Below are 27,694 nucleotides of genomic sequence, written 5' to 3'. Positions count from 1 at the left end.
TAAATCTAAGGCTTTGTGTCTCGCAGATGGATTCTAGGATTTATGACAATATATAAAAGATGTAACCATTGTTGACTATGAACCTAACTAAGTTTAGGTATTTGATGTCTAAACCCTGAAAGTTTTGATGCTTCCATTGTAATGACATGATTTTGACTTCATTTGTATTTGGTTGCAAAGTTTTGCAAGTACATGATCTTCAAGATGTTGAGGATGTTCGTAATTGAAGATGATAATGATGATAAGCATGATGAAGGAAGATGATCAAGATGACCTTGTCCCTAGGTTGAGAGGGAGCTTGGATAGAAGAAAGGGTATATTTCCCCAGTTAAGAGGGAGAGCATGTTATGACGGTTGTAGTAAATACCTTAAAGGAAGAATGAATGAAAGTACTACAAATGAATGTTCGTGATTCATGAAGTTTAAAACAAAAGACTTGAGAAGTATTGAGGTTGTATTTGGTGTTGCTAAAGAAATGAAAGAGGAAAGCTTCTGATACGATGTATTTGAATAACTTGATGATGATATAAGCAGCATCAGAATGAATGAGGACCCTTAAGGTTTGTGTTTACTTATATGTATTTGAAAGTTTATTATTAATTGTGGTTATGTATCAAGAAAATCTCTCCACAAGAAGGTTGAACATTTTGGAAGCATGCTTGGACTAGTGGATATATCTGATTTATGGAGAGAAGAGGCATCGTGTGTAATACAAAATGTCTGGGAGGACATCTGGCCAGCTTATAGTAGGGAGGATGGCATTGGTCATGGAGCTCCGACCTTAGATACACACCTAGATCTTTAGGTTGGTGATAGAGCTTAAAAGTTTGATGGTACCTAGAGTGGCTAAAGCTTGAGTTCCCCTTAGTCCCACCTTATTAGAGTACCCTAGTCAGGTATCTAATCTATAGCACTGTGTGTGTTGTGACTCTTCATAGAGTGTATCATTTTGAGATCTTCCATGTATCTTTGTATATGTATAATTATGAATACCTATTTAGTTAAGAGGGAGTGTTGAAAAATGTAAACTAGTGGCAGTCTTCATAATTGTATTTGAGTCATGATGTAATGTATTTGTCAAATGAAAGAAAAAAGAATTTTATTATTAAAGAAATTGACTTATTAAAGCATGAGTTTCATGCTTGGATCAATGGTTTATAGGTCAAAGCCTCCATTGTAGACTTCTAGGGTTTATGTCAAGTGTCCTTGTCCATGTCATAATCTAATAGACCCTTCTTGGGCATTGTCAATCAAGAAACAAATTTATTTTTATGTAAATTAAGTCTTTTAGGCCTCCCCCACCAAGTCGGACTCAAACTGAACAAGTCAACATAATTGAGGGGCAGAATCTCCTATATAAAGGCAGCAGCTCGACCTCATTTGGAACACACTCTCAACAAGTTCGATCTGCAATTTCTAGGACAATAAAAAGTACAGAATTCAAGGAACAAGGAGGAAAGGGCTAGTGAAAAAGGACTTTATCAAGCACAAAAATTCGAAATTTTCTCTCTTTCTCTCACACGTGTGAAGTTGTTGATGTTGAGAAATCTAAGGGTAGCAAGTGTAGGAGATCTCTCTTAATTAGTTTCTTCTTTAACTTGATTAGTATTGTGTTCGCTTCATCAAACAGCTATCAAATCATAAAGAACAATGAGTCAAAGGACACAAGACATAGGCGATCAACTAGGGCAAAAGCCTCTCCAATATTGAGAGGAAAACCCACATAAGTCTTCTTCTTATAGAATATTCAATTGACAAATTCTAAGACCTTGACCCTTGACTAACTCCTCCAAGACCAAGTCAATGCTTTTTCTGGATGTACTTCTTCTTCTCCAAGTCAACACTAGTCAAACTTGTGTCCCGGCTTCAGACTTTAGCCCTAACTTAGAATTTTCAGCTCATTGTTGCAACCCTACAATTTCGGCTTCTTCTACAAAAACCCTAGGTCACACGTGTGGCTGGAATGTGGACAAATTTGCCTCCTTTTGACTTTTCTTGACCTTGACTCCTCTTGACAATTCGGCTTGTTAAATAGAACTTTTTTTGACCCAAACTTTGACTCCTTTGAGCGACTCCTTTATATAGGCCTTCTAGGGTCCTTAATAGGCTGACATGTCTCCTTGGATAGGCCAACTAGCTCTTTTGTAGGCTGACTTGATGATAATCACTTGACAAGGTCTTGGAGGGTCATTTGACTTGACTTTGACTCAAATAATTTTTCCTTTACAATATGTAACATGCCCAAATGGGTCTTCAATACATGACAATGACTCAATTGACTTTATGACAAACCTAGAAGCACTCAATGGGTGCTTGAACTAAAAATAATTTCCCTTGAACATGAAACCCATGCCTCAAGAATAACAATAATAAAATTATTTTTCTCTTTCATTATATACATAAAATCAACACTCCCGCTTAACTATAGAGGTATTCATAATCCATACAAGGTACTTGGACATTCTCAATCTGAAGAATTCTCATAAGAAGAGTCGGATTGGTAACCCATTTGTATAGCATCATATCATCCAGCATTGTCACATAGCAAGGCCTTGACTAACAGCTCTATCTCTCCACAAGATCAGAGCACAATGTTGGCGAGACCAATGATTTATAGACACCTTCATCATTGTCTCTCAAGGAACATACCCCACTCGGGTGTTCACAAGGTATGTCCTTCCAAGACTATTCTTATCTTGGATTCCCAATCCTCAAAGAATATCGGTCCTCTATGACTACTCTTATCTTGGATGCCCTACCACATCCTCAAAGAGTATTGGATGCCAAATGCTTACCCAATCCTCCATTCTTTCTTCCCAAGTGAAGACAAGAATGATGTGTCTATCTCTCCCTCTCAACTAGGGAGGATATACCCATTCCAATGAAGGAATGTACCCATTCCTATAAAAAGAATGTGCCCAAGCTCCCTCTTAGCTTAGGGACTTGCTTCCAAGTTTCTATCAGAAACTTGCTTCCAGGCTCCCTCTTAACTAGGGATTGGCTTATTAAGCAAAATAGATTATTGCCCATAACCTTTGCGCAAGTTTTACAGGTTTTCATACAGCACAAAAAGTTATTTTCACTTGTAACTTCTTAAATATATTTCAGAACTGATAAATAATTGTATATTTCATTAGGATAAGTTCAGTAGGTCAAAATCTATACGTCATATGCCATATCTTTGTAGCATTTTGGCTAATAATTTCTTTTCTAGAAATCTGCTCTGTTTTAGCATTGTTTTTACATAGGACAGTAGACAAAACAAGAACGTCTCCACCCCATTGACTATATACAAGGCAGTGGACATAAACTGGAGTTGTTGGGGAATATTTAAGGACTCCTCCCTTGGATCTTTAAAAGGTGTTGGGCCTAAATAGCAGGGGCTTGGACCAATGTGACAGTGTTTCCCTGTCCTGTGTGTGCCCATCAAGCAAGGCTGTCAGGGCCTTAGTGACCTTGCTAAAAATAAAAAGATTGATAACATGTCGATTTAGCACTTGAAACCTATATTGCTGCAAAATTTAGATTTGGAGGACAATTTAGTTCAATGCTTCAGTATCTCCTGTGTAGTTAATTATATTATTTCAACATTAGCAATTCAACCTGATTAAAAATGGAATCAATGAAGTCTCCATCATCTACCATGCAACACATCAAAACCAGTTAAAATGACTGGTTGAGTTATTGCCATGTATTATCATTGTTTACAGAATTATCCCCCTTTCAAACCTTTTGGCATAAAGAATCCCATCATAGTTTACTTTGAAGTTTGGGGCCTGGGCCACTGTATTTGATTCCAGGGGAAAAACAAAAAGCAAATTCTTTCAGTTATCTATGAAATAGACAAAAAGAAGCGACACAGTATTTCAGGTATTTATTAAAATAGTCTAAAAGGAGAGACACTACACATAGATACATGATCTTTCAAGTATCTATAAAAATAGGCAAAAAAGAAAGACATAATTTGCAATCACGTTGAGTATGCTTCAAAACATATTTGATACCAATTTAGCAATTGAAATAAACTAGAAGATAAATAATGCTTGAAATTTAGTGGCGGTGGAGCATTTAATTTGACACTGCAGTATCTACGGTGCAACCAACAGTATTGCTTCAACATTACCAGTTTCAACCTGATATGAGGTGGGCTGATATGATATTTTCCAGATCTACTATAAAGCATATCAAGATCCAAAACTGGTCGAAAAGATCGGTCAAGTTGCTAGCATTGGTTTTCTTCATGCACAAGACCATCCACCATTCAAACTTTCCAAAAATAGCCAGATTTTCATGATTCCCATCAAAATTTATTTTGGACCACTATAAAACTAGCTTTGGTGTTGTTTAATATGCCTGATTGTCTATTACCATAGGCTCAAAACACAAAATGGAGTTTCGAAATTTCTGTTACGAGGATAGCTTTAGGGATTGAAAAAATTTTGATCTACACTCACAGGTATATTATTATGAATCAACCATTGTTCCAGCTCAGCATATATTCTTTTTTCATTCCCATCTGATTCTTCTGCATCATCCGTCTCATTTCCTTCCATGTTCACATCTGCAGATTTTTTAGGAAGCAGGAGCAAGAGACCCCCTAGTAGGCGCTTGTTCACCAGATAATCTGTTTAGCAAGTAATAGTTCAGAATGTTAGCCATTTGATCCAAGCATAACAGACAAGTGCTATTATTGTGAGTGACAAAAGGCCAAAAACAGGCCAAGCTCCCTGTGCGATTAGCCATGCACTAATAAACCGCTTCAAAATGCAAATGTTCTCCATCAACATATCAATATCCATCCAGTATGAAGAAGCATTAAGGTTTAATTTCTTCTCCAAAAACTAGTAGTTAATGTGTTAAAAATTGTGCACATGCAAGTTTTTTAAATTAGATGAAGTCCTACGAAAATAGATTTGATAAAGTAACAAAAATGTTCAGTAGCACCTTTCAAAGACGTTATGAGTATTGATGTTTTAATAGAGAACTTACCACCTTTCAAAGACGTTATAAGTATCGATGTTTTAATAGAGAACTTACCACAGCCATATTTCTCATTCCAAAGAATAACAAACGTGACATTTTAATAGAGTAGTCACCCCAATTATACTTTTCGTACCAAGCATAAACAACAACCTGTTGCCGGGATTTCCTCTAAAATTTGTTTTAGATAAACCTATATAGAAAACATTTATTCAGAAGGCAGTGAAAACAATACAACCTTCACAAAAAAAAGACGAAGTCACCATAACTCACAGATGTGATGCTGATATCAAATGCAGAGTTAAGACCAAAACTGATCTTTTAATTACAATAGTAACATCTTTAACGAACCAAAGAACTGCAAGACAACCTTCACTATAACACCACTTCAATCGCTAACAAACAAGTCCCCTAATTCTGACAGAAAGGTTTTGTTGAAAAAGGTACCAAGGAGGTGTTTCCTAGTGTTTTTTTGCCTAATCCTAGGAAAACAAGTGAACCCACCTTTTTAGTGTGACTATGAGATCATTAAAGTCATCTTTTTGTCACCTTATGACGTCTAAAAGTACATTGTACTTTTATAATATTAAATTGACTTTATGAGGCAAAAAGTACATGGTACAACAAGTTATTAAAGGACTAGAGGGGTTCATTAATGAAGGGGGAGACCTGAGGGTGGGTCGATGTGAAATTAGATCTCCGCCCTTGATCAAGAGACGCTGAGATCTAATGTCAGCCCTTGATCTTAGGGATAGGTCTTCTCATCCTTATGGAAACTAAAAAGGGGGAAAGGCAAATGGAGGCTCATTATTCTTCATGTGTAGATTTGGAGAAGAGGAGAGGAGAAGAGGATAAGCTGAAGGCGAAGGCTCAGATAGAACACATTTGCAGCAAGGAGAGACCGTACAGTAGCCCAAATTTCTAGGCTGAGAGTGTGGCATGAAAATCAGGAGGGTAGAGGAGGTACAGCAGTTTGCTCCAGTGCATTTTTCGAGGCAGGTACAGGCACAAATTTTGAGGGAGTCATGCTGCATTTATTGTTGGTCTGACAGCATGAAATTTGAGGCAGAGAAATCAGGTCTGACAGCATGAAATTAAAGGCAGAGAAGTCAAACTGTTGCATAAATTTCAAGTGCCAGAAGTGCTGAACAGTGGCACAAAATTCGAGGTTTAAAGCCTGAACAGTGAGATGAATTTCAAGGGTAGAAGTGCTGGACTGTGGTACAACTTTCTAGAGAGCAACACAAATTTCAAGGAGCTGGCCTGAATTTCTAGGAGGGAGATAAGTACCCCTGTTGTAATTGTGTAAATTTCTCTGAGAAAAAGAAAATAAAATCCCTCTTCCTACTAGTTTTGCCTTCAGGGTTTTTCCAGGGTCTAATTGACCAAATATCAGTGTCTAAATTTTGTTCACGCTTGTGAGATTTATCAGCTGATTTGTAAAAAAGTAGCGGTATCTTCGAGTGTTTTAATTGAATTTATATTCAAGTTTAAATCTCAGCAATGAACAATGGGGGTTGGGCATTAAACTTGATGTGTAAAACAAATTGAAACTGGGTGGGGCTACATGACACAATTTTCCACAGGAGGCTGATTATAACAAGCACAACAGACAAGTTTTAAAGGACTTTGGTAAACACTGTCTGTTTGCAAAAAGAGTAAAGCTTAAAGCTTTAGGTCACTCTCTCATCTCATAAGGAAAGGCACGTGCCAAAACAACATTAAACAAACACCACACCATAGACAAGTTACATAAGAAAAGCCACCCTTGCTTGGGAAAAAAGGCCATAGAAAAATTGTTTTAAGCATGCAATCCATTGATGACCATGAACTCTCCAGAAGTGTAGTTCTTGGGAGCATTTTCATGAGTGCACTAGCGTGGGTGCTTCTATCACACTTTTTGCAGACTCGCAATTCTAAAACAGGTGCAAGGGCCCTAGAAGCACTCCCCTGTAACACTGATCCAAAAACATAATCACGAAGAAGCCAAGATGCAATCTTGGCATGTCATTCATCATCTTCATGAATGTCACAAAAGCAACAGTAAGACTAGATGACATCATCATCATCCAAAGAGACTAACACTTTGCTCCAGAAGGAAAGTCGCAACAACGGTCGCTGTTGAGAGTTCTCAGTGGCAAAAGCAGGCTCCTCGTAGCCACAAAAGAACCATGGCGATAGTAGAGACCACCAAGATGGTCAACACAGCTAGCCACTTCAGGGGGCATTGTAACAAGCAATCCCCCCATCAATATGGCAAGTTCCTACTTGTTCTTAACTTCATATAGTCATCTTGGAGAATGACCATGAACTGCCATAGACAATGTTGGCCATATTGAGGTGGGGATCAAAGGGACACCTGTTGGAATATTCACCAATACTAAAAAAGGGGGGTGAATTAGCATTGGGCACTTTTTACCATTTCAGGTTATCATGTAGACATTAACAATTAACAATACCATTCAACAATGCACAACATCACACATAGTACACAAGAGATTTTTACGTGGAAACCCAAATGGGAGAAAACCATGAAACACTTTTAATGTGTTAAAGATTACATCAACAAGAAGCACCAACTTCCAAGTTTCTCCAGCACCAACTAGAAGGAAGCACCACCCCCCTGGCTTTATTTGCTCCAATTGAAAGGGATGCACCAACACCCTGCAAGCTCCAACCTACCCTAGCACCACTCTACCACCCTGAAGTGTTCTCAGGCACCAACCTGAAGGAGACTTCAATCTCTGTCTTGCACCACCCTGCCACAATTAAGAATGAGAGATAAATGAATATTATAGATCACACTGGTCACCCTGTTCAATCACTGCACTTCTTGTCCAACCACTGCTGTCAATAACCTTGGTGTCATTGTTGTAATATCACACACTGTCATAGTACCACCTTTGCTTTTGTCTGATAGGCAAGCATTGGTATGTTGTCATAACACTATCACAGTCTTGTTGTCAATGCCATTGTTTTGTATTGTACTATCTATTACTTCGCACATACACACTAATGAACGCTACCCATGCTCAACTGAACAAGTTCATCAATATTGTCAATCAAACCCCCACCTGATAGTCATCGAGTTTGAGCCTACAACCTCAAGCATGTAACCTATGTCCTCTATCAAGTCAGCTACAGCACGTTTGTTGACATACATGGACTTCAAATCTCTTTTTTGTGATAAAACGAATGGGAGAGGATGTTATTCAAATCAACGATTGGTTCTTTTCAACTTGGTCTCTGCTTGCATAGTTGTACAACAAAACATCACATCCCTCCTATACACCAAAGCTAGCATTTTATGTCCACATAACAATACGGTGACCAATGTGGAATAGTCAATTTGCCCACGTATCTATATGACAACCAATCATGGAATACATGGCTCATTTCAATGTTTTGATCCACGTTACACAATGCGATGGCATATAAGTTTTGAGAATGACGAGGCTTAGTTATAGATCATAATTATAACCTCTGCCAGATATTGTTATATCTATGTATATAGATTATCCATATTCATGTTTTTCCACTCTACCAGAACTAGAGTTTGCTTTCGTGAAATCGAGCTCGGGCTCTTGCCGAGACTGGATTCTGCCTCTTACCTTCGGCCACTGCCTCTGCTACCTACAATCGACCTCTGCTATCTCTGATTTGACCTTTAAACGCAAAACAGCAAACTCTGTCATATATGGTCACCCTTTGCAAAAGTCTTGCATCACAACTTCGTCAAACTTATGTCAAGATTTTGTTATGAACATAGACTACCACCATTTCAAGCCATGACATATTTTGGAATTATGTCTTTGTTCAAATTGTATCATGTCAACAATTCATGGTATACAACCTATGTCATGTGAAGCTAACCATATTTCAGTTATAACTTGGCCGAGAACCCTCCAAAAATTCTGCAACAGGCTAATCACTGTATTCAGACCAGATCATACCGAAACCCTGCAACAAGTCAATCACTATACTATAACCAAATCAAACGAAGTCTCTGGTCAGGTCAAGTTCCAACAAAACTCCCCAAACAATTGTAAACAACGAACTATGAGACCATGACAATGAGACTACAGATTATTATCACTACCTCGTGTACTTGATCGCTTCTCTATTACAGGCCAAGAAAACCAAACAATCTAAACTTATGATTCAATCTAGATCAAGATTTATACAACTTCAGGCTATTGAATTTGAAACTGCAGATCGACCTCAGAACTCGCATTCTTCTTGATCCACACAAGACTGTTGTTCAACTTAAGCCCAAAGATATGTAAATATATATAGGATTTGTCAAGTAGTTGGGGGAGCATATGAGCCGACATGGCACCAATATTCACGCCTAGAAACAAAGAACTGAACCGTCATAGATTACGCTTTCAAATAAAGTTCTCCCCTTTTTATATTTAAATAATACAAAAACCAAATGTGACTCACGAACGTGACCCATGCATATTTTCAATAAGCTTGGTGCTGACTTTTAGAAGAATGCCTTTAACAAACCATTTAATATGCCGACCTAAACTCATAATTTTAATTTGAGAATAATATTCCAACCAAGGCCGACTTGGTGTTCAACTTGCATTATAACATGCATTGGGGGGCCATCCCATTATGATTTTGTGTCTTTATGTTTTACTGGCTTTGGGTGAATAGGTCCATGCATTGGGGCACACTATCTTCAAATGAGCATATCTCCTCAACCGAGAGGACCCACATGGCATGCCACCTATCGTTGGAAACGACATGACAAGTACAATCAGATGATGATGCTCTAGCATGCAATTTCATGTTCAACTGCCTCAACAAGTGTGGGGAAGTGCAAGGCCTCTTGGCCGCTACTTTCAATTAGTGGAATCTACTGACGTATAATTAAAGTGTTCATGTCTTCTCTTCTTCGCTGCTTCGAAAGAGGATGTGCTGTTTATGTTGATCACCAATGGTTGACTATGAAATCAATGATGACACCAAATGATGGGTAGGCATTGTGCCCAAGAATGATGATGATCACCCCCCAATGGTTGGGGGGCCTCGAGAGTTCAATCAAACACCAATTTTTTTGCTTTTTGTTTTAATAATGGTGGCAGGTCCTATTAATTTTTAAAAGCTAGATTGTTCTCTGTTGTAGATTATTGAGTTTCTAAACCTTTTCAACATTTTACATTACATTCACCCCATAACACCATATCATCATTAGCAATTATCTAGAGAGAACAATAATATCAACAATGCAGCAGAACAATAAGGAACAACAGAAGAAAAGCATACACAATAGAGACATCGGGATTTTGGTTAGAGACTAGGGAAAAACCCCACAAGGGTGAAAACCCAACCAGATTCTTCTTCTATTAGATATTCATCAAATGTTCAGCTGAGATACAAGGTACAATAAGCATGAACGACATCCAACATCATCCAATACATTAGGCCTCCTAGGCCAAACCTGGCAACAGACAAATTTACACAGGACTCAATATCATTGTCACTAGAGTACTATAGATATATTGTTATCATTGTCATCTAGATTACAGTTCATTGTCATTTCAAGGTCAATATCATGTCATGGTCATTGCCATATCAAAGATCATTCTCACTATCATCCATCAATGTAACTGTTATGCAAACAAGGTCACTATCATCAAAGTCATTGTTTTACTGTCACATAGATCATTGTATCACTGTCAACAAGGTTACTATCTCACCGTCATCAAGGTCATTGTTTCACTGTCAACAAGGTCATTGTATTGTTGTCACAGAGATCATTGTCTCGCTGCCAACAAGATTACTATCTCACTATCATCAAGGTCATTGCTTCACTGTCAACAAGGTCACTACTTTGTTATCACATAGATCATTATATCACTGTTAACAAGGTTACTGTTATGTCAAGGGTTACTCTGTCAAATATCAAAAGTATATATGTCCAAAAATGTTATTGTTGTAAAATTGTGAGTCATAAAAATATTGATGTGAGTCATTGTATGTTGTGAACCTCAGAGATAGTGAGTCATAGAGATGCGCTACAAGCCACTGTAATTATATGCAAGCCAATAGAACAAGTCATTTTAACAATGCGAACCAATAGAACGAGCCATTGTAATAATGTGAACCAATAGAATGAACCACTATAATAATACGAGTCAAATGTTGTAGAATGCGTGCACTACGTATACACATGCGAGCCACACAAAAACAAAGCAAGCCTCAGAAGAATACAATACGAGCCACATCGAACCATAGAGAGACATACAAGCCACAGCAAATTATGTATCAATGTGATCCACAGAGAATTACAAACCAAAGAGAATAAATGTGATGCTTGTGTCTTAAAATGATAGGGTATATATATATAGTTATTTCCACCTATGAAGGGTCATGTCCCTTATGTGAACTGACTTGTTCTATTTGGTGACCGAATTTGAAAATTCAAATTTAATATTTCCCTCCTTGAATTGGAGTCGGCTTTAGCACAGTAAATATTTCCTTTGCCCAATTTAAATTCCCTTTATTATGAGAAGTTGGCTTGATGAAGACCTTATTAATTCACATCAATTACCAATAATATTTGTTTATCCAATCAAGTGCAAGAAGGGGCTTGAATGGGGGAATTGGGTTCTATGGGAAATTTGTCCCATAGCTCCCTCAATTTTTAACAAGTACACAGATAAGCATGCCCCATTTATGGAACTTAAAAATTGTCTTTATGTATTTTAATTACTTTGTGAAACTAAGTCATTTTGATTTCTTAGTTGTTTGGCCTACAATATGAGTAGATATGCACCGCATATTTTGTAGTTATAGAGTGATGTGCATTGTTGAATTCAAACTTATGTGCTTAAGTCAACTCCAATTAAAAGAGGGAAAATCCAAATTTTGAATTTCAAAATTTTGCCTCCAAAAGTTAAGTTAGCTCCTCCAAAAAGTTAAGTCAACTCAGTGAAAAGACACCTATTCAGTCATTCATCCACTATATGTTTTCATTCATCCTCCTCCATTTGGCACCAATTCAGATAATACCTACATCTGATCTTCCATTCATCTATACAAAGATGAGAGATGGAAAGCGATCCAAAACTTGACCAGAATAGTCCAGCGCTGACTGAGCCATCTTTCATCTCTGTTTGACCTCAGTTTGACTTCACACGTGTGGGAGAAGATCGAAGTTTTTCTGTGTATCTTTCTAGGGCAATTTGAATTCTGATTGTCAGGCCAAATAGTAACTCCACGAATTCAATTCATTTTAATCCTTCAAGTTGGTCTTTATTATATACATGAGAGAGAGACTGTTCACTTCATCTCCCGGTGACTGTTCATATTCTTTATTATTTATTTACATTAATTACATTCACCCAATCCTGATGATTAGGTGTCAACATTCCCCCCCTTAATCTGAAGGGATGTTGGTGAGTCCAAGCATCATTCTTAATCTTTCAAGATTTTCTCTTCCAAGCGCTTTGGTGAAGATGTCTGCAATTTGCTCATTAGTGGAACAATGACGGAGATGGATTGTTTTGGCCTCAATATGATGTCGAATCAAATGATATTTAGTATTGATGTGCTTCATTCGATCATGGAACTTTGGGTTCTTGACCAACTTTATTGCAGAGGTATTGTCAATCTTGAGTGGAGTTGATGGTACTTGTTTTACCTGCAAATCTTCAAGAATTTTCCTGAGCCACACAATTTCTTTTGTTGCCTCAACGACTGCCACGTATTCTACTTCTGTTGTGGAATCTGTTGGAACTGATTGTTTGCGTGATCTCCAAAAGGCAGCTCCTGATCCAAGACTCATAGCATATCCTGAAGTAGATACCCCAGTTTCTTTGTCTCCATCGAAGTCTGAATCAGAGTATCCAATCAAGCTGAAGTCGTCCACCCGTGTATACTTGATTCCAAAGTCTTGAGTTCCCTTCAAGTACCTTAGAACTCTTTTTGCAGCAGACCAATGTACCTCACAAGGCTTTTGCATAAAACTGGAGAGGATTCCAATAGCAAACGAAATGTCTGGACTAGTAGTAGTTAGGTAGTTGAGACTTCTTACAAGTTGTCTATACTTTGTTGCATCCTCAAATTCTTTTCCTTCAATAGATGTGAGCTTTAAGTTTTGTTCCATTGGAGTAGTAAGAGGATTGCATTTTGTCATGCCAAACCTGTTTAACAGATCTCCAATGTACTTCTTTTGAGAAAGAAATATGTACTTTGGATGTTGAGTTACTTCAATACCAAGGTTGTAATGAACATAGCCCAAATCAGTCATTTCAAAACTTTTCCCCAATTCCTTCTTTATGGATGCAAGGTAGCTTTCATTGTTCCCTGTCATCAAAAGATCATCTACATATACCACAAGATATACAATTGTTTTGCCAACTTTCTTGACAAATAAAGTTGCATCATCAAGATCATAATGTTTGAAATTAAGTTTCAGAAGATGCTCAGTTAGTTTTTCATACCAAGCTCGCGGTGCTTGTTTGAGCCTTTGAGGCCATACAAGGATTTCACAAGTTTGCATACTTTATGTTCATGTCCTTTCACTGCAAATTCTTCAGGCTGGGACATAAAAACATTCTCTTTTAGATCTCCATTCAAGAAAGCAGTTTTTACATCCATTTGATGGACTTTCAAACCGTTCTGAGCTGCTAGGGCAAATAGTGTCCGGATGGTAGCCCATTTTGTTGTGGGGGCAAAAGTCTCCTCATAATCGACCCCTTCCTTCTGTGCAAAACATTTTGCCACAAACCTGGCTTTGTGCTTGTCAAGTGAGCCATCAACTTTAAACTTGTTCTTGTAGACCCACTTGCAGCCAATTGGTTTGGTTCCTAATGGAGGATCAACCAGCTTCCAAGTGTCGTTCTTTGTGAGGGCATCATACTCCTTTTGCATAGCTTCTTTCCTTTCATCATTAGAAGCAGCTTCTCTGAAGGAAGTTGGTTCAAAATTTGTACACAAGTTCAATTCACAATCATAAGAAACATCCATATCAATAGATGAATTAGAGTCATCTACATCACCTCCATTTTGTCGGTTTGAATTTCTAGTTCCTGTCTTTCCAACCTCATCAGGATGAACACTTTCAAGTGTCTTTGTCAGCCACTTTGGGGGACCTTTCTTAGATGGTCCAAGTTGGTCCATTGATTGAGTTGGGAATGAATCAAGATTCAGCCTCCCAATTCTACCAATCACATCACTTAAAGCATCATCCATTGTTGGAGTTTCATGCGGGGAAGAGAGTTCTTTAGAAGAAGATTCCACATGTTGATCTAGTATAGGAATCCCCCCTTCAAGATGTGGAATCTGATTATCAAATTCTTGAAATGATTTTGCATTTGCGAATCTATCCAAGCGATCAAGCTGCCGCTCAACAACATTGTTAGTTTTGGATGATTCAAGAAAAATTACATCTCTAGATACAACAAACTTCTTATTGACTTCATGATAGAGATGGTATGCTTTGGAGGTGTTTGAATACCCTAGGAAGATACACTTACGACTTCTTGCACCAAGTTTGTTTCTATGTACCTTTGGTATCAAGGCATAACAGGTGGAACCAAAGATGCTTTATTGAAGGAACATGCCCATACCACATTTCATATGGAGTCTTGTTTCTAATAGCATTAGATGGACATCTATTCTTTATATATGCAACACATAGAACAGCATCAGCCCAAAACATTATCTTTACATTTTTGAAGAAGAGCATGGAGCGTACCATATTTAAAATTCTCATATTCATTCTTTCAGCTACACCATTCTGTTGGGGATTATAAGGCACAATTGTTTGATGTTTGATCCCATGTTGGTGAAGACAGTTTTCAAATTCATTTGATGTGTATTCTTTTCCATTCTGTTGGGGATTATAAGGCACAGTTGTTTGATGTTTGATCCCATGTTGGAGAAGATAGTTTTCAAATTCATTTGATGTGCATTCTTTTCCATTATCAGTGCGAATAGACCCAATATGACATTGTGCATCATTTTCAATCCATTTATGAAATTTCTCGAATGTTTGAAAAGCATCAGATTTGTTCTTCAATAAATAAACCCAACACATTCTGGTGTAGTCATCATATATTTATTTCCATTTGCAGAAGGAACAGACATTGGACCACATAAATCTAAATGAATGAGTTCAAGTTTTCTATGTGCTCTTGAATGTGAATCATGAAAAGACTGTTTGCTATGCTTTCCTAGAATGCAAGCATTACATTGCTTAAATTTCCTAGGAATTGTAGGCAAACCAGCAACACCATTTTTCTTCAACAAGCGGAGGATGTCATAGTTCAAATGTCCAAATCTAGCATGCCATAATAAACTTGATGGAAGTGTACCTTCTTCATAATGAGAATTATATGAGAAATGTTGTGCACGAGCAGAGGTACCTTGCAGCTTGAGAAGCCTTTCTTCTTCTATTCCCCTCATGACAAGTGAGTGGTCAAATGATTTTCTCACCTCAAGCTTGCCATCAAACATATGAATGGAGTGACCTTGCTGGCAAATGTGAACCAAGGACAGCAAGTTTCCCTTCAGCTGTGGGAGATATAGAACATGATGCAGAAGAAAGTCTGGAAGACCAGGCAATTTAAGCCACACCAACTGTATCATATCATATTTGGGAAACCGTGGATAACCACACCAACCAACAGTCTTTAAAAAGAAACCACATTGTGATGATTGCATACATATGTAGGGAGAATGCACCATAAATAGACACACACAAAAAAATTGTACAGCGCTGGACACAAAACTATACAACAAAGGTATATATCAGCAGCGTGATACCATATAGCGTTCTGATACCAACAGCGTTCCGATACCGAGCGTGTAGTGGTCCTTCACGCAGCACTCCCTCACACTTCCGGCATCAGAATTAGAACTCAATATAGTCTGGTCACTGTGAAGCCATGCTACCATTCAAATCAAAAATACGGAGTATTTTCTCATGTCCTCCAGTGAGTAAAAGGCTTGCGCTCTCAGAAAAAGCACATGCTCGAACAATGTGCTTGTGCACAAAACAGTGCAACTCATCTCCTATCAACGCATCCCATATTTTGGCACTAAAATCAGTTGATCCTGATGCTGCACGTAAAGCATGATTATCAAGACAACAACACACTCAACAGCGGCACTCTCAACAGCACACTCAGGCGCGCATTCTTGAGGGATATGGGAAACACTTCGATTGGTCTCTGAAGGCAAAGTAATGGAAGCCAAAAAAATAACCAGAGAAATCTTGTTTATTTAAGAGCAGAAGGGCTCCAATACAGAGATGGTTTCGGAGTTTTTTTTTTTACACTCACAACAAGACAGGGATTAGGATTCTTCTGTCTGCCTCCAACGATTACGACTGACAATTCCTCCAACGCCTTTGGCAATGTCCAGAAGGTATTATGCAAGGAAGATATTATAGCAAAGCAGCGCAGCGTAAAAAAGGTCGTTAAGAAGAGGTCGCAAAAAATTATTATGGCAGAGAGCCCAGCGAGAAAATATGGCAAAAAAACTGATACAAGGGGTTACACAAAACTTAATTTTGGGAGCTGGCTCTGATACCATGTCAGATTGAAAATGATGCACAATGTCATATTGGGTCTATTCGCACTGATAATGGAAAAGAATACACATCAAATGAATTTGAAAACTATCTTCGCCAACATGGGATCAAACATCAAACAACTGTGCCTTATAATCCCCAACAAAATGGTGTAGCTAAAAGAATGAATAGGACAATCTTAAATATGGTACGCTCCATGCTCTTCTTCAAAAATGTAAAGATAATGTTTTGGGCTGATGTTGTTCTATGTGTTGCATATATAAAGAATAGATGTCCATCTAATGCTATTAGAAACAAGACTCCATATGAAATGTGGTATGGGCACGTTCCTTCGGTAAAGCATCTCAGGGTCCTTGGTTCCACCTGTTATGCCTTGATACCAAAGGTACATAGAAACAAACTTGGTGCAAAAAGTCGTAAGTGTATCTTCCTGGGGTATTCAAACACCTCCAAAGCATACCGTCTCTATGATGAAGTCAATAAAACGTTTGTTGTATCTAGAGATGTAGTTTTCTTGAATCATCCAAAACTGACAATGTTGTTGAGTGGCAACTTGATCGCTTAGATAGATTCGCAAATGCAAAATCATTTCAAGAATTTGATAATCAGATTCCACATCTTGATTCACATTCAAGAGCTCTGATACCATGTCAGGCCAAGTAGTAACTCCATGAATTCAATTCATTTTATTCCTTCAGGTTGGCCCTTATTATATACATGAGGGAGAGACTGTTCACTTCATCTCTCGATGACTGTTCATATTCTTTATTATCTATTTATATTAATTACATTCACCCAATCCTGATGATTAGGTGTCAACACTAATGAAGGTGCACAAGGCCGAAATTTGACCTATTTGACTTGAGTTGACCAGTTGTTCAAGAGGTCAAAATTCCTCAGTTTGACCAAGTTTGATCTGGGCTTGTTTCTTGGTCAGTTTGACTTTGTTTGACTGGAATATTATATTGTATATTTTGTTGAATTGAACAATTTCTCATAAGAAAAGGTTGTTGGGGTTTTCCCTAGTCAGGATTTCCCCAAGGTATTATTTTTGTGTGTCTTGTGATTAGTTGTCTCTTCATGATTCTACTATCATTATTGTTTTATAGTTGAGATTTTATATGTATAATTACTTAATGATAAATGTGACACAAGAGGAATTAATTAAGAAATCATTGGAAGTAATTATCAAACTAGAAGATCATGAAAAGTCAACATGGTATCAAAGCATGGGTGAAAGAGCAGCCTTGAAGAACCCAGCGTGTTTCAAATTATCCTCTAGGGCTTGTTCTCTCATAGTTGACACTAGCCCTTCTCATTACCAAAATTCAAAGATCATCCCTAGAGGAAGCCCTAGTCCAAACCCTAGTTGTGAGTTGAAAGAAGAACGAAGATTATGGAAGATGGTTGAATCCCTAAAGGCCTTAGTGCATCTATTAGAGGGCCAAGCATCAAAGGCCGAGGAGACTGACAAGGTCGCCAGAAGAAGTCTGTAGTGCCTCGGTCAGTGGAAAAGCCAGCGACGTTGTCTTTTGTGTAAGAGGTTTGCTAAAGTTCATTTGCAAAAGGTGGTTTAACAGCATGATTTGATGCTTCCTAGATTTGTAACCCTTAGATTATGGAGTTTGTAAGCCATTGTATTTTTAGGTCATGGAAAGGATTCTCTCTTGTGTGTTAAGGAGTGATTTGGTTGATGCCTTGTATATATTGAAGTCAAAATTATATTGCTATACTTTTGATTGATTTGTTTCAAGAGAGTTGTATTCAGAGGGAGAGAAAAACTCAAGATCTTAATTCATTACTTAAAGGGGAATATCCACGATGGAAGGAGATCTAGAATCTTTTGCATCCTAGCATCTAGAACAATTCCCTTCAATTTAAGCACCCAAATATGTGCCCAATCTTGCAAAGTGGAAAGAGCATTTCATGGTCGACAAGTGTGAAGCATCTGTGAAGGACCATTTCAAATATCACATGCTCATGCAAACTGAAAATTGTTTGTTTGCCTCAGTTGATGGAGTGAGTTCTCTTAGAAGATTTCTATGGAAGACACTAAAACATCTTATTTTTATGAAGCATTCCTTATTTACTCGCAATATTTTGTTAGTCAAAAAAGAGGCATATTATAAGCCTTACAAAGGCTATATTGGATCATTATACATCTACTTGGACTAGATGGAGAATTCCTCGATTCACTGATAACATCACTTTGTTGACAATCACATATGCATAGGCATGGAACTCCATGGCACATTACTGTCCTCTTATGATTTGGATGAACTGTCTCATTTGCATTGACTAAAGCAAGAAAATTTTCACATGACAAATGATCTTATGTCTTAGGGATTGTAAACCCTAGAAGACCTGAAAGGTATGTCTTCAATAAGGATTTTGCGTACTATTGTTCAGGTGCTTGTGCACTGTAGGAAGATGTTGTAAGGACACTACCATTCAACCAATGAGTGTACACACCCGTTGTTTTATAGCATGTAAGTCATCTTGAAGTAATGACATCATCAGAGTCTTGAATTTGGATTATGGTTCAAAGTTCGATAAGGCCTGCTAAGAGGGATGGACCAAGCATTGGAAAATCTACTAGGGCAGTTATTTAAACAATTCTCCTTATCCTTAATAATTATTAATTAGTTGTGAACTTTATTTAGCTTCTTCGTGTTCTTTATTAAATTCTCTTTATCAAATAATTATCAAGAGCATAAAGCATTAAGATTATAAAAGACAGAGGACACAAAATATAGGCTCCAAGCCAGGGCAAAAGCCCTCCAAGGGGAAAACCCAAAAGAATCTCCTTTTCTTATAGAATATGATCAAATGAGAAAAACAAGACCCAAAGACCAAAGTCAAACCTTCCCCAAGCACCAAGTCAGCCCTCCAAAGATTCCTTCGAACAAGTTCAAGTCAACAAGGTCAATAAAAGTCAAACTTCAAGATTCCTAGTCAAAGCATAATCTCAACCCTCTATTTCAAACCTGCAACTTCGGACCTGCAATTTTTGGCCTTCTGCAACTCGGACCTGCAAATCTCGGCCTCTTGTAGCACTGCAAAAACCCTAATTTCGCACGTGTGGGCAAAAAAGATTAGATATTTGTCTTTTTCCTTCACTTTGAATTTCTCCTTTGCCTCTAGACTTCTTCACTCTTCTTTTTCTTGCTTCCTTGTTGCAGATCGAATGTGTGTTCAAGTGAATTGAATCTCCTTTTATATACATGCTTTCCATGAGGTTGAATAACCTTCTCTAAGCTGACTTCTCACTAGTAGGGTCGACTTTTGCTTAGAGGCTTATTTTGACTTTCTTGACTCAAAATAAATTCTTTTACATATTACATCTTGCCCAAATGTGTGTTATACAGGTAGTATTGACTCTCTTAACTAATGACAATAATTTTTATGTCTTGACAAACCCTAGAAGCATGAAGAACATGCTTAACCTAGTTGACCAATCAAAAGAAGCATGAAACCCATGCTTGAAAATAATATTTTTCTTTCTTCTTTTGCTTGTTACATAATATATACATAATGACATGAGTACAATGACAATTATGAAGACCAAAACTAGTTACATTTTCCCAACACTCCCTCTTAACTAGGGAGACATTCATAATTATACAACTGGTACAAGGATATTATCAAACTAAAGAGTTCTAATAATAAGAGTCAGATTAATAAGCCATCTTTAAGCATCAACATCATAACCAACATTGTCAACATAGTAAGGCCTTAACTTGACAAGCTCTATTTATATCAGAGCATAATATTGGGAGGCTTTATGTGAGACACCACACTACCTCTCAAGGTACATACCCCATCCAAATGTTCACTAGGTATGTCGTTTTAAGACTATTCTTATCTTGGATTCCCAATCCTCAACAATATCGGTCCTCTTCGGCCACTCTTGTCTTGGATACCTGTCTAATCCTCAAAGAGTGTTGGTCAACAAGACTACTCCCTATCGTGGATTCAATATCCTCAAGGAGTATCAATCTTAGATGCTTAGCCAATTCTCCGTTCTCCTTCCTAGTGCCTTCACTAAGACTTACGGTTGTTAGTCTTGGTCTAGTGCATGACACATGGAAAATATGATGTCCTTAACACCAATCCCTCTCAACCTAGAGAGGAGATCCTCATTCCCTCTTGATTGGGGAATAGATCCTTGCTCCTTCTCAAACATTTAAGGAGACTTCTTACTCCCTCTAAAGCATAGAGGAGATTATTTCAAGTCCTTTTAATTAGGAACCTTTCTAATGTGTCTTCACCAATACATCAGCTACTAGTCCTTCATGGAGATCTTCAAGTACCTACATGGCCCCTACTCTTCTTCATACCTTCATGAAAATGAGCTTTCTTCTTCCTAAATGTATTGGAGCCAAATTGTGATAAGATTCAGACCATCAACCTTTCATATCACCTTCCTCTAGCCATCATCAACAAAGGCATTATATTTAGCCAATCAAAGTAGAGCTGTCATAGCTTCCTTTAGACATGAAAGTGATCTCCATCATTCATATGAACATCGGGTTATCTCTTTGTACTGCTACCTCTTAATCCCAAGATGATGTTAAAATGTTGGCCATACAATCCTTCAAGGATTACCAAAACCATCCACTCTATCCAATTGAGTTCAAAACCAACAATTGTAGATATACTTGCCTCAATTGCCATTATGCTTTTTTGCAATTTCCTTCGAGGTAGCAAAACATATTGATCAAATAACCAAAACCTTGGTATAAAATATCAAAATTACCTCAATATGATGGCCTCTTTGGATTTTGCTTACTTCTGAGATCAACATCCTTTCACATGGTCTATCTTCATCTTTTATCAATGATCCTTCTCCATGCTAATCACTTGTAATCAAAGAGCCTATGGAACAAACTAACCAGTAAGTTGCAATTTCTTCTTTCTTGGAGTTGTCATTATCAACTCTCTTTCTTTTGTCAAGAAACCATATTCAATGTTGATTAATATCATGTCTAAGTCATGTCATCTTGTGGAAGAGTCTTGATCCTTAACCATTCCAAAGTATGACAAACTTCTTCTTACAAGCATCAAGTAACCATATGGAGGACTTAATGAGCACATTTTTATAACGAACTCCTTTTGCAAGATTCTTGTAATTATGAACCCTATCTTAGAAGAGTTACTTAAAAAGGAACATGCACACCTTTGCTTCCATACAACCATCTAGCCATACTTCCTTTGAATGGGCTTGCTTCCAACCTTATTGAAGATTAAGCTTTCATTTAAGAGGAGAAAGACTTTAACTCTTCCTCTCACACTACAACAACCATTTGCATACCTTCATCCTACAAGACTAATGTTTCCATACTAGATGGAATATATATCAGTCATAATGCTTCTTCCAAGAACCTTCCTAAATGATGGTTCTAATTGAAGGATCTTGATGATCCTTCTTTGCGAGATGACTACCTCTAAGATTATGTTAGAAATGCTTGTATGAATTGAAAGACTTTAACTCTTCCTCTCACACTGCAACAACAATCTACATACCTTCATCCTACAAGACTAGATGGAATATATATCAGTCATAATGCTTCTTCCAAGAAACTTCCTAAATGATGGTTCTAATTGGAGGATCTTGATGATCCTTCTTTGCAAGATGACTACCACTAAGATTATGTTAGAAAATGCCTGTACGAATTATAATGTGCAATATGGTCCCAATCTTCTCATTCTTATAAGCTAGATGATTCCTTCCAAAGCAATTTGATCATGTAGATTCTAATTCTACAATCATATGCTTCTTTCTATGATGCCACATCTTACAAAAACCAAAGACTCTTCTAGAGAATGCAAAGGTGTATGCTACTCTACTTTCTACTTTCTAATAAAAGAAAGACAAATTGCAAATGAACCTGATAGAGATGGAGCTTCCTTTAATAGTAAAGATCCTTGGGATCTTCTCCTTTCGGCTTCTTCTTAGGTTCTCCCTTTTCTTCAACTATGTGAGTTTCGCTCCTTTCCTTCCTTTTGTTATCCCTCTTGAAATGTCCATACTCATTGCTTCCAAAGCATTGTATCTTGGACATATCTTGTTTTCCTTTGGACTTTCCAAACTTCCCTTTCTTCTTTTTCTTGGATTTTACAACAAAGGCTTGAGACTTCTCATTTGATTCGGTATCATCCTTTACCTTCAATATTGTTTCTTCCAAGACTCACTGAACCCATAGTTCATCAAAAGGAGTAGTATCATGTCTTGAGTAGACATTAGTTTCAAAACTACTCCAATCAGGGGGCAAAGCATTTAATACACAAGTAGTCATTTCTGAATTGGAAACAACCTCCCCAAGCCCTTGCAACTAGTCCCTTATCTGTGGGATCTTCATACGATAAGTGGCCATATCTTCATCCTTTGACTTCCTTATTCTATATAGTTGATTCCTCAAGGATATCTTTTGACCTAATGTACTTATAGAGTACAACTTCACCAAGTTATCATAAATTTCTTTAGACGATTTCAAATCAGCAACAAAGGGAATGAGATGATCTTTTATGGATTCGATAAGAATCCTTTGTGTCCGCACTTCTCCCTTCTCGTATCTTGCTAATTCTTGAGTCTTCTCCTTGTCTGGTTGAGTTACTTCACCAAGAACATATTCCATGACCTCATTTTCTATGAGCACCAAATCAATCCTCTTCTTCCATGCTAGGAAGTTTGTTGACCCAACGAGCTTGTTGCTTTCCTTGCAAAATGTAGTCATTTGATATATAGATTGAGACATGGAGCACAAAATGGTACTTACTTGTCAAATGAGTGTCCTTCTTGATGATGTCTCCAACTATCTTGATGCTTTCAAGACCTTCAAAGAGACTTCAAATATGCCCTAGAATGATGACTTCTAGGATGCCTTCAACAATAGTGTCTTTAAACAACTTCAAAGAGTGGATGATGATCCCAAGATTCTTTGATGCTTCCTTTCCTTCAAAGATGTCTTCCAACGAGCCTTCCAAGAGAGAGAAATCAATATTCTTTCTCAAGATAGAGCAATCTTCCTTCAAGATGTTCCTTCAAAAGCAAAGAGCCTTCAAGAAAAGTAGATGTCCTTCTTTACATGATGAGGCCTTCAATAAGATATTGATATAATAGTCTTTCTTCCTTCAATGAGAGCTTGATATTTCTTAAGGTGATGAGGTCTTCTTCCTTATGCCCTTCCTTGTGTCCTTAGCAAATGATCTCCTTTCGAAAAATAACCTTCTCTTATCTCAACAATATGATCTCCAAGTTATACCATGTTGGAAAATCTACCAAGGCAGTTATTTAAACAATTCTCCTTATCCTTAATAATTACTTGTGAACTTTAGTTAGCTTGTAAGAAGAACTTCAACGTAAATCACATGACAAAGGTCTTTCCTCATGTGATTTACGCTGAAGTTCTTCTTACAACTATTATGGGTCACAGAAGCCTCAATTCAATAATTTAGTTAGCTTCTTCGAGTTCTTTATTAAATTTTCTTCATCAAATAATTATCAAGAGCATAAACCATAAAGATTATAAAAGACAGAGGACACAAAATATAGGCTCCAGGCCAGGGCAAAACCCCTCCATGGGGAAAACCCAGAAGAATCTCTTATCTTCTTATAGAATCTGATCAAATGAGAAAACCAAGACCCACAAACCAAAGTCAAACCTCCTCCAAGTGTGAAAATTTCGAAACTCGAAATCCTACTGCAGCAACTGATAATATTTCTTCTATTTGTTAAATTAATTAAACAAACTATTTGTAGTTTCCTACAGAAAATATTTGAAACATATACACTGCATCCTTCACAAAACAAATACAATAGAAAAATAAATGTTGGAAAATTAGAGAAATTCTAGCACACACATAAAAATATTGACACAGTGACTTTTGGACAATTATGCCCTTTAAAACCCAAATTGGGAAAATCGGTGCAGCAGATAAGGGTTTCTTTATTAATTCTTCAGCAGAAATTCAAGTACAAGAATTCAGACATCAGAACAGAGGAAAAAATATTGAGAGAAATTTAGTGAACTCAACTCACCCTCTGGCTCTATCTCCTTTGTTGAACTTCAGCCATTGAGAAAATCGATCTGCTTGGGCCACTGAGTAGTTGTTGGTGTGTATTCTCCAAGTACCCCATCAAGTTTATTCTTATAATCTCTCGTTGAGACATCAACGGCCAAGATTAAAACATAATCGATGGCTAAGATTAACTAGAACTCGATCCATGTCTTTTTCTAGAAGATTCTCACCATGACTTAATTAATACCCTTTAATTAATCATATTCCCTAAGTTTAGAGTTAAGAACAATTAAAAAATGATTAATTATTTTAACTAAGTCGTCTCTAGGTGGAATTTCCAAAAACAATTTCTGGGTTTTGGAGAATACGTGTATTCTAGCCTCTCCACCACATTTCATGGCTAGAACACATCCAATGCTACAAAAACTAACACCATGCACCAAGTCAACCCTCCAAACACTCCTCCTTCGAACAATTCCAAGTCAACAAGGTCAACAAAAGTCAAACTTCAAGATTCCTAGTCAAAGCAAAATCTCGGCCCTCTATTTTAGACCTATAACTTCGGACTCACAATTCTCAACCTCCTGCAGCACTGTAGAAACCCTAATTTCGCACGTGTAGGCAAAAAATATTAGATTTTTTGTCTTCCTTCACTTTGAATTTCTCCTTTGCCTCTACGCTTCTTCGCTCTTCTTTTTCTTGCTTCCTTGTTGCAAATCGAATGTGTGTTCAAGTGAGTCGAATCTCCTTTTATATATATGCTTTTCCATGAGGTCGACTACCCTTCTCTAGGCTGACTTCTCACTAGTAGGGTTGACTTGTGCTTGGAGGCTTATTTTGACTTTCTTGACTCAATATAAATTCTTTTACATATTACATCTTTGCCCAAATGGGTCTTATACAAGTAATATTGACTCTCTTGACTCATGACAATAATTATTATGTCTTGACAAACCCTAGAAGCGTGAAGAACATGCTTAACCTAGTTGATCAATCAAAAGAAGCATGAAACCCATGCTTGAAAATAATTATTTTTCTTTCTTCTTTTGCTTGTTACATAAGGTATACATAATGACATGAGTACAATGACAATTATGAAGACTAAAACTAGTTACAATTTTCCAACACCAAGTGTGTTCCATACACTTGTGCTGAGAACGTTCAACATCCTAAAGTATTATGTATTGGATTGAAGTGTAGGAACATTTCCTTTGGTTGCATTTAATTGCAAGATACATATTTAGAAGCGAAGTGTTGTTTTTGAAGTTGCAAAAATCTAAGTCTCTAGAATACTAATGACATATATTATGAACTTTATGCTGTTGCAGAAATATCTTGTATGACTGAGTAAGGGCTCTTGTCAAGTATGCAGAAGATGTCTTGCATTGTACTATTGTGATTATGATTGTATTCGCTAAGATATGTTGTTTGTGTTAGGGTGCCACTACTTGATTCTAGCTTTTGCTAAAACAGATTAGTATATGACAGAGTTTTCCTACGAACATTTGAGATATGATCAATTTTATTTGATTCAAGAAAGTTACTTCAGAGACAAAGGGAGTTGAGAAGAAAGGCTCTCACACATAGAGCAAGAGAAGTCATATCACTTGTGCTAAAGCATGAGCCCTTCTTGGAAGAACTGGTAAACCCAGGGTTTGTAAACCTTAGAAACGTATTGAAGGCTATAATTTAGAAAGCCCTTGCCAGCTTTCTTGAAACTCTCCAACTACTTGGATGAATTACTAAAAACAAGGCAATTGAAACTAAAACCAAATTTACTTTCACCAAGATACAATGTCTCTGCCACTGACTACATTCTGGAAATTCTCCCAAGACTTATGAAGTCCCAGAAGCGCAAGACTGACAAGGTCACTATCTGCTATAGTATCACCCACTACAGTGACTCATCCCAAACATGGGTCAACTTGGAAAGATATGTAATGATGGGCTCTCCTTTGCTCATCTGAATACTTCTTAGCTTCTCCTTCAAGGCAAACTTCTTGGCATCAAAGGAACCCTAATACAGATCTAAGATGGCCTTCCACATCTCATATGTTGTCCTCTTCCAATGAGATGAGGGAAAATATGGTCTTTGCCCCCTCAAGAATGATCCTCCTGGCCCTGGTGTTATTCTTGTTATGATGAATCAATTGTTGGGCACATCTTGAGGTGGATTTATTTGATTTGCTACAAATTCTAGTACCCCCATTATCTTCCAACACCATTGATATTCACTCCTTCCATGAGCATAAGTTTGAGGCTCCCCCTAAAAAATGATATCCCCTTAGTCCTTGGAACGCCATCCTACTATCCAAAGAACTGCTCTTCGAACTCTATTGCAAGCCTTTTGCTCAATCAGCTCTCTTTACTGATTGATCAATCTGGTGTTGGTCTTTATGTTGATCTCTACTCTGATACAATGTTAATTTTCTTGAAACTCTGCAACTACTTAGATGAATTATTGAAAACAAGGCAACTAAAACTAAAAGAAAATTTACTTTCACCAAGATACAAAGTTTCTTAACAATTTATAAACAACGGAAAATAATCGAGAAATAAAAACAAATCACACAAATTGACATGCTTGTTTACCCAAGAAACCCAAATGGTAAAACCTACTTTCTTTGTTGTGGTATTTTATTGATTGAACTTGAGCAATTGGATCTATTACAAAGCAATATGTCTCTCTGAGAACAAACTTGATCTCCTATTGAACTAGCCAAGCTCGCCCTATTTGTCTTGCTCCTATTTCCTTGCGCACTAGAGCCCCTATTTCCTTGCGCCCTTTCTCCCATTTCCTAGCGCACAAGGGAGCTCCTATTCTTTAGTGCAAATCCCTATTTCCTTGCACACTTGTGATTTCCTATTTCTTAGGACACAAACTCCTCAATCATGCGCAACTCACAAACAAAGAATTGATCTCACAAATTCATATGAATTATGTTCCTTTGTCCTCCTCTTTATAGACCCAATTCAGGCATGCAAGGAAGGCCCAATTCAATTTTAGAAGTCAAGTTCTGATAGCGAGTTAATTGAGAGTGATACTCTTTCTCTCTCCAATCAACATGGAATCTTAACTCATTCTTCCTTCAATTAAGGCTGAAGACTAACTTGCTCTAACTGAACTTGTAACTGCCA

At 37.4% G+C, this 27,694-nt stretch overlaps 1 protein-coding gene across 2 annotated transcripts in view; it reads right to left on the bottom strand.

The window, feature by feature from the left end:
- Positions 1–27,694, bottom strand: part of LOC149218711 (M28 Zn-peptidase nicastrin) — a 171,813-nt gene that overhangs the window by 133,928 nt on the left and 10,191 nt on the right. For both annotated transcript variants that reach the window (XM_089384132.1, XM_089384131.1), the window contains exon 3: positions 4,455–4,624. In XM_089384132.1, the coding sequence (XP_089240258.1) occupies positions 4,455–4,624 (170 nt within the window). The remainder of the gene's footprint in view (positions 1–4,454; positions 4,625–27,694) is intronic.

The sequence above is a fragment of the Pinus tabuliformis genome, chromosome Q, assembly GCF_031772625.1.
Source record: "Pinus tabuliformis cultivar Carrire ecotype Pingquan chromosome Q, CPIR1, whole genome shotgun sequence".
Taxonomy (NCBI): Eukaryota; Viridiplantae; Streptophyta; class Pinopsida; order Pinales; family Pinaceae; genus Pinus; species Pinus tabuliformis.
Note: the sequence above shows the minus strand (reverse complement) of the source record. Positions and strands in the feature narration are given on the sequence as shown.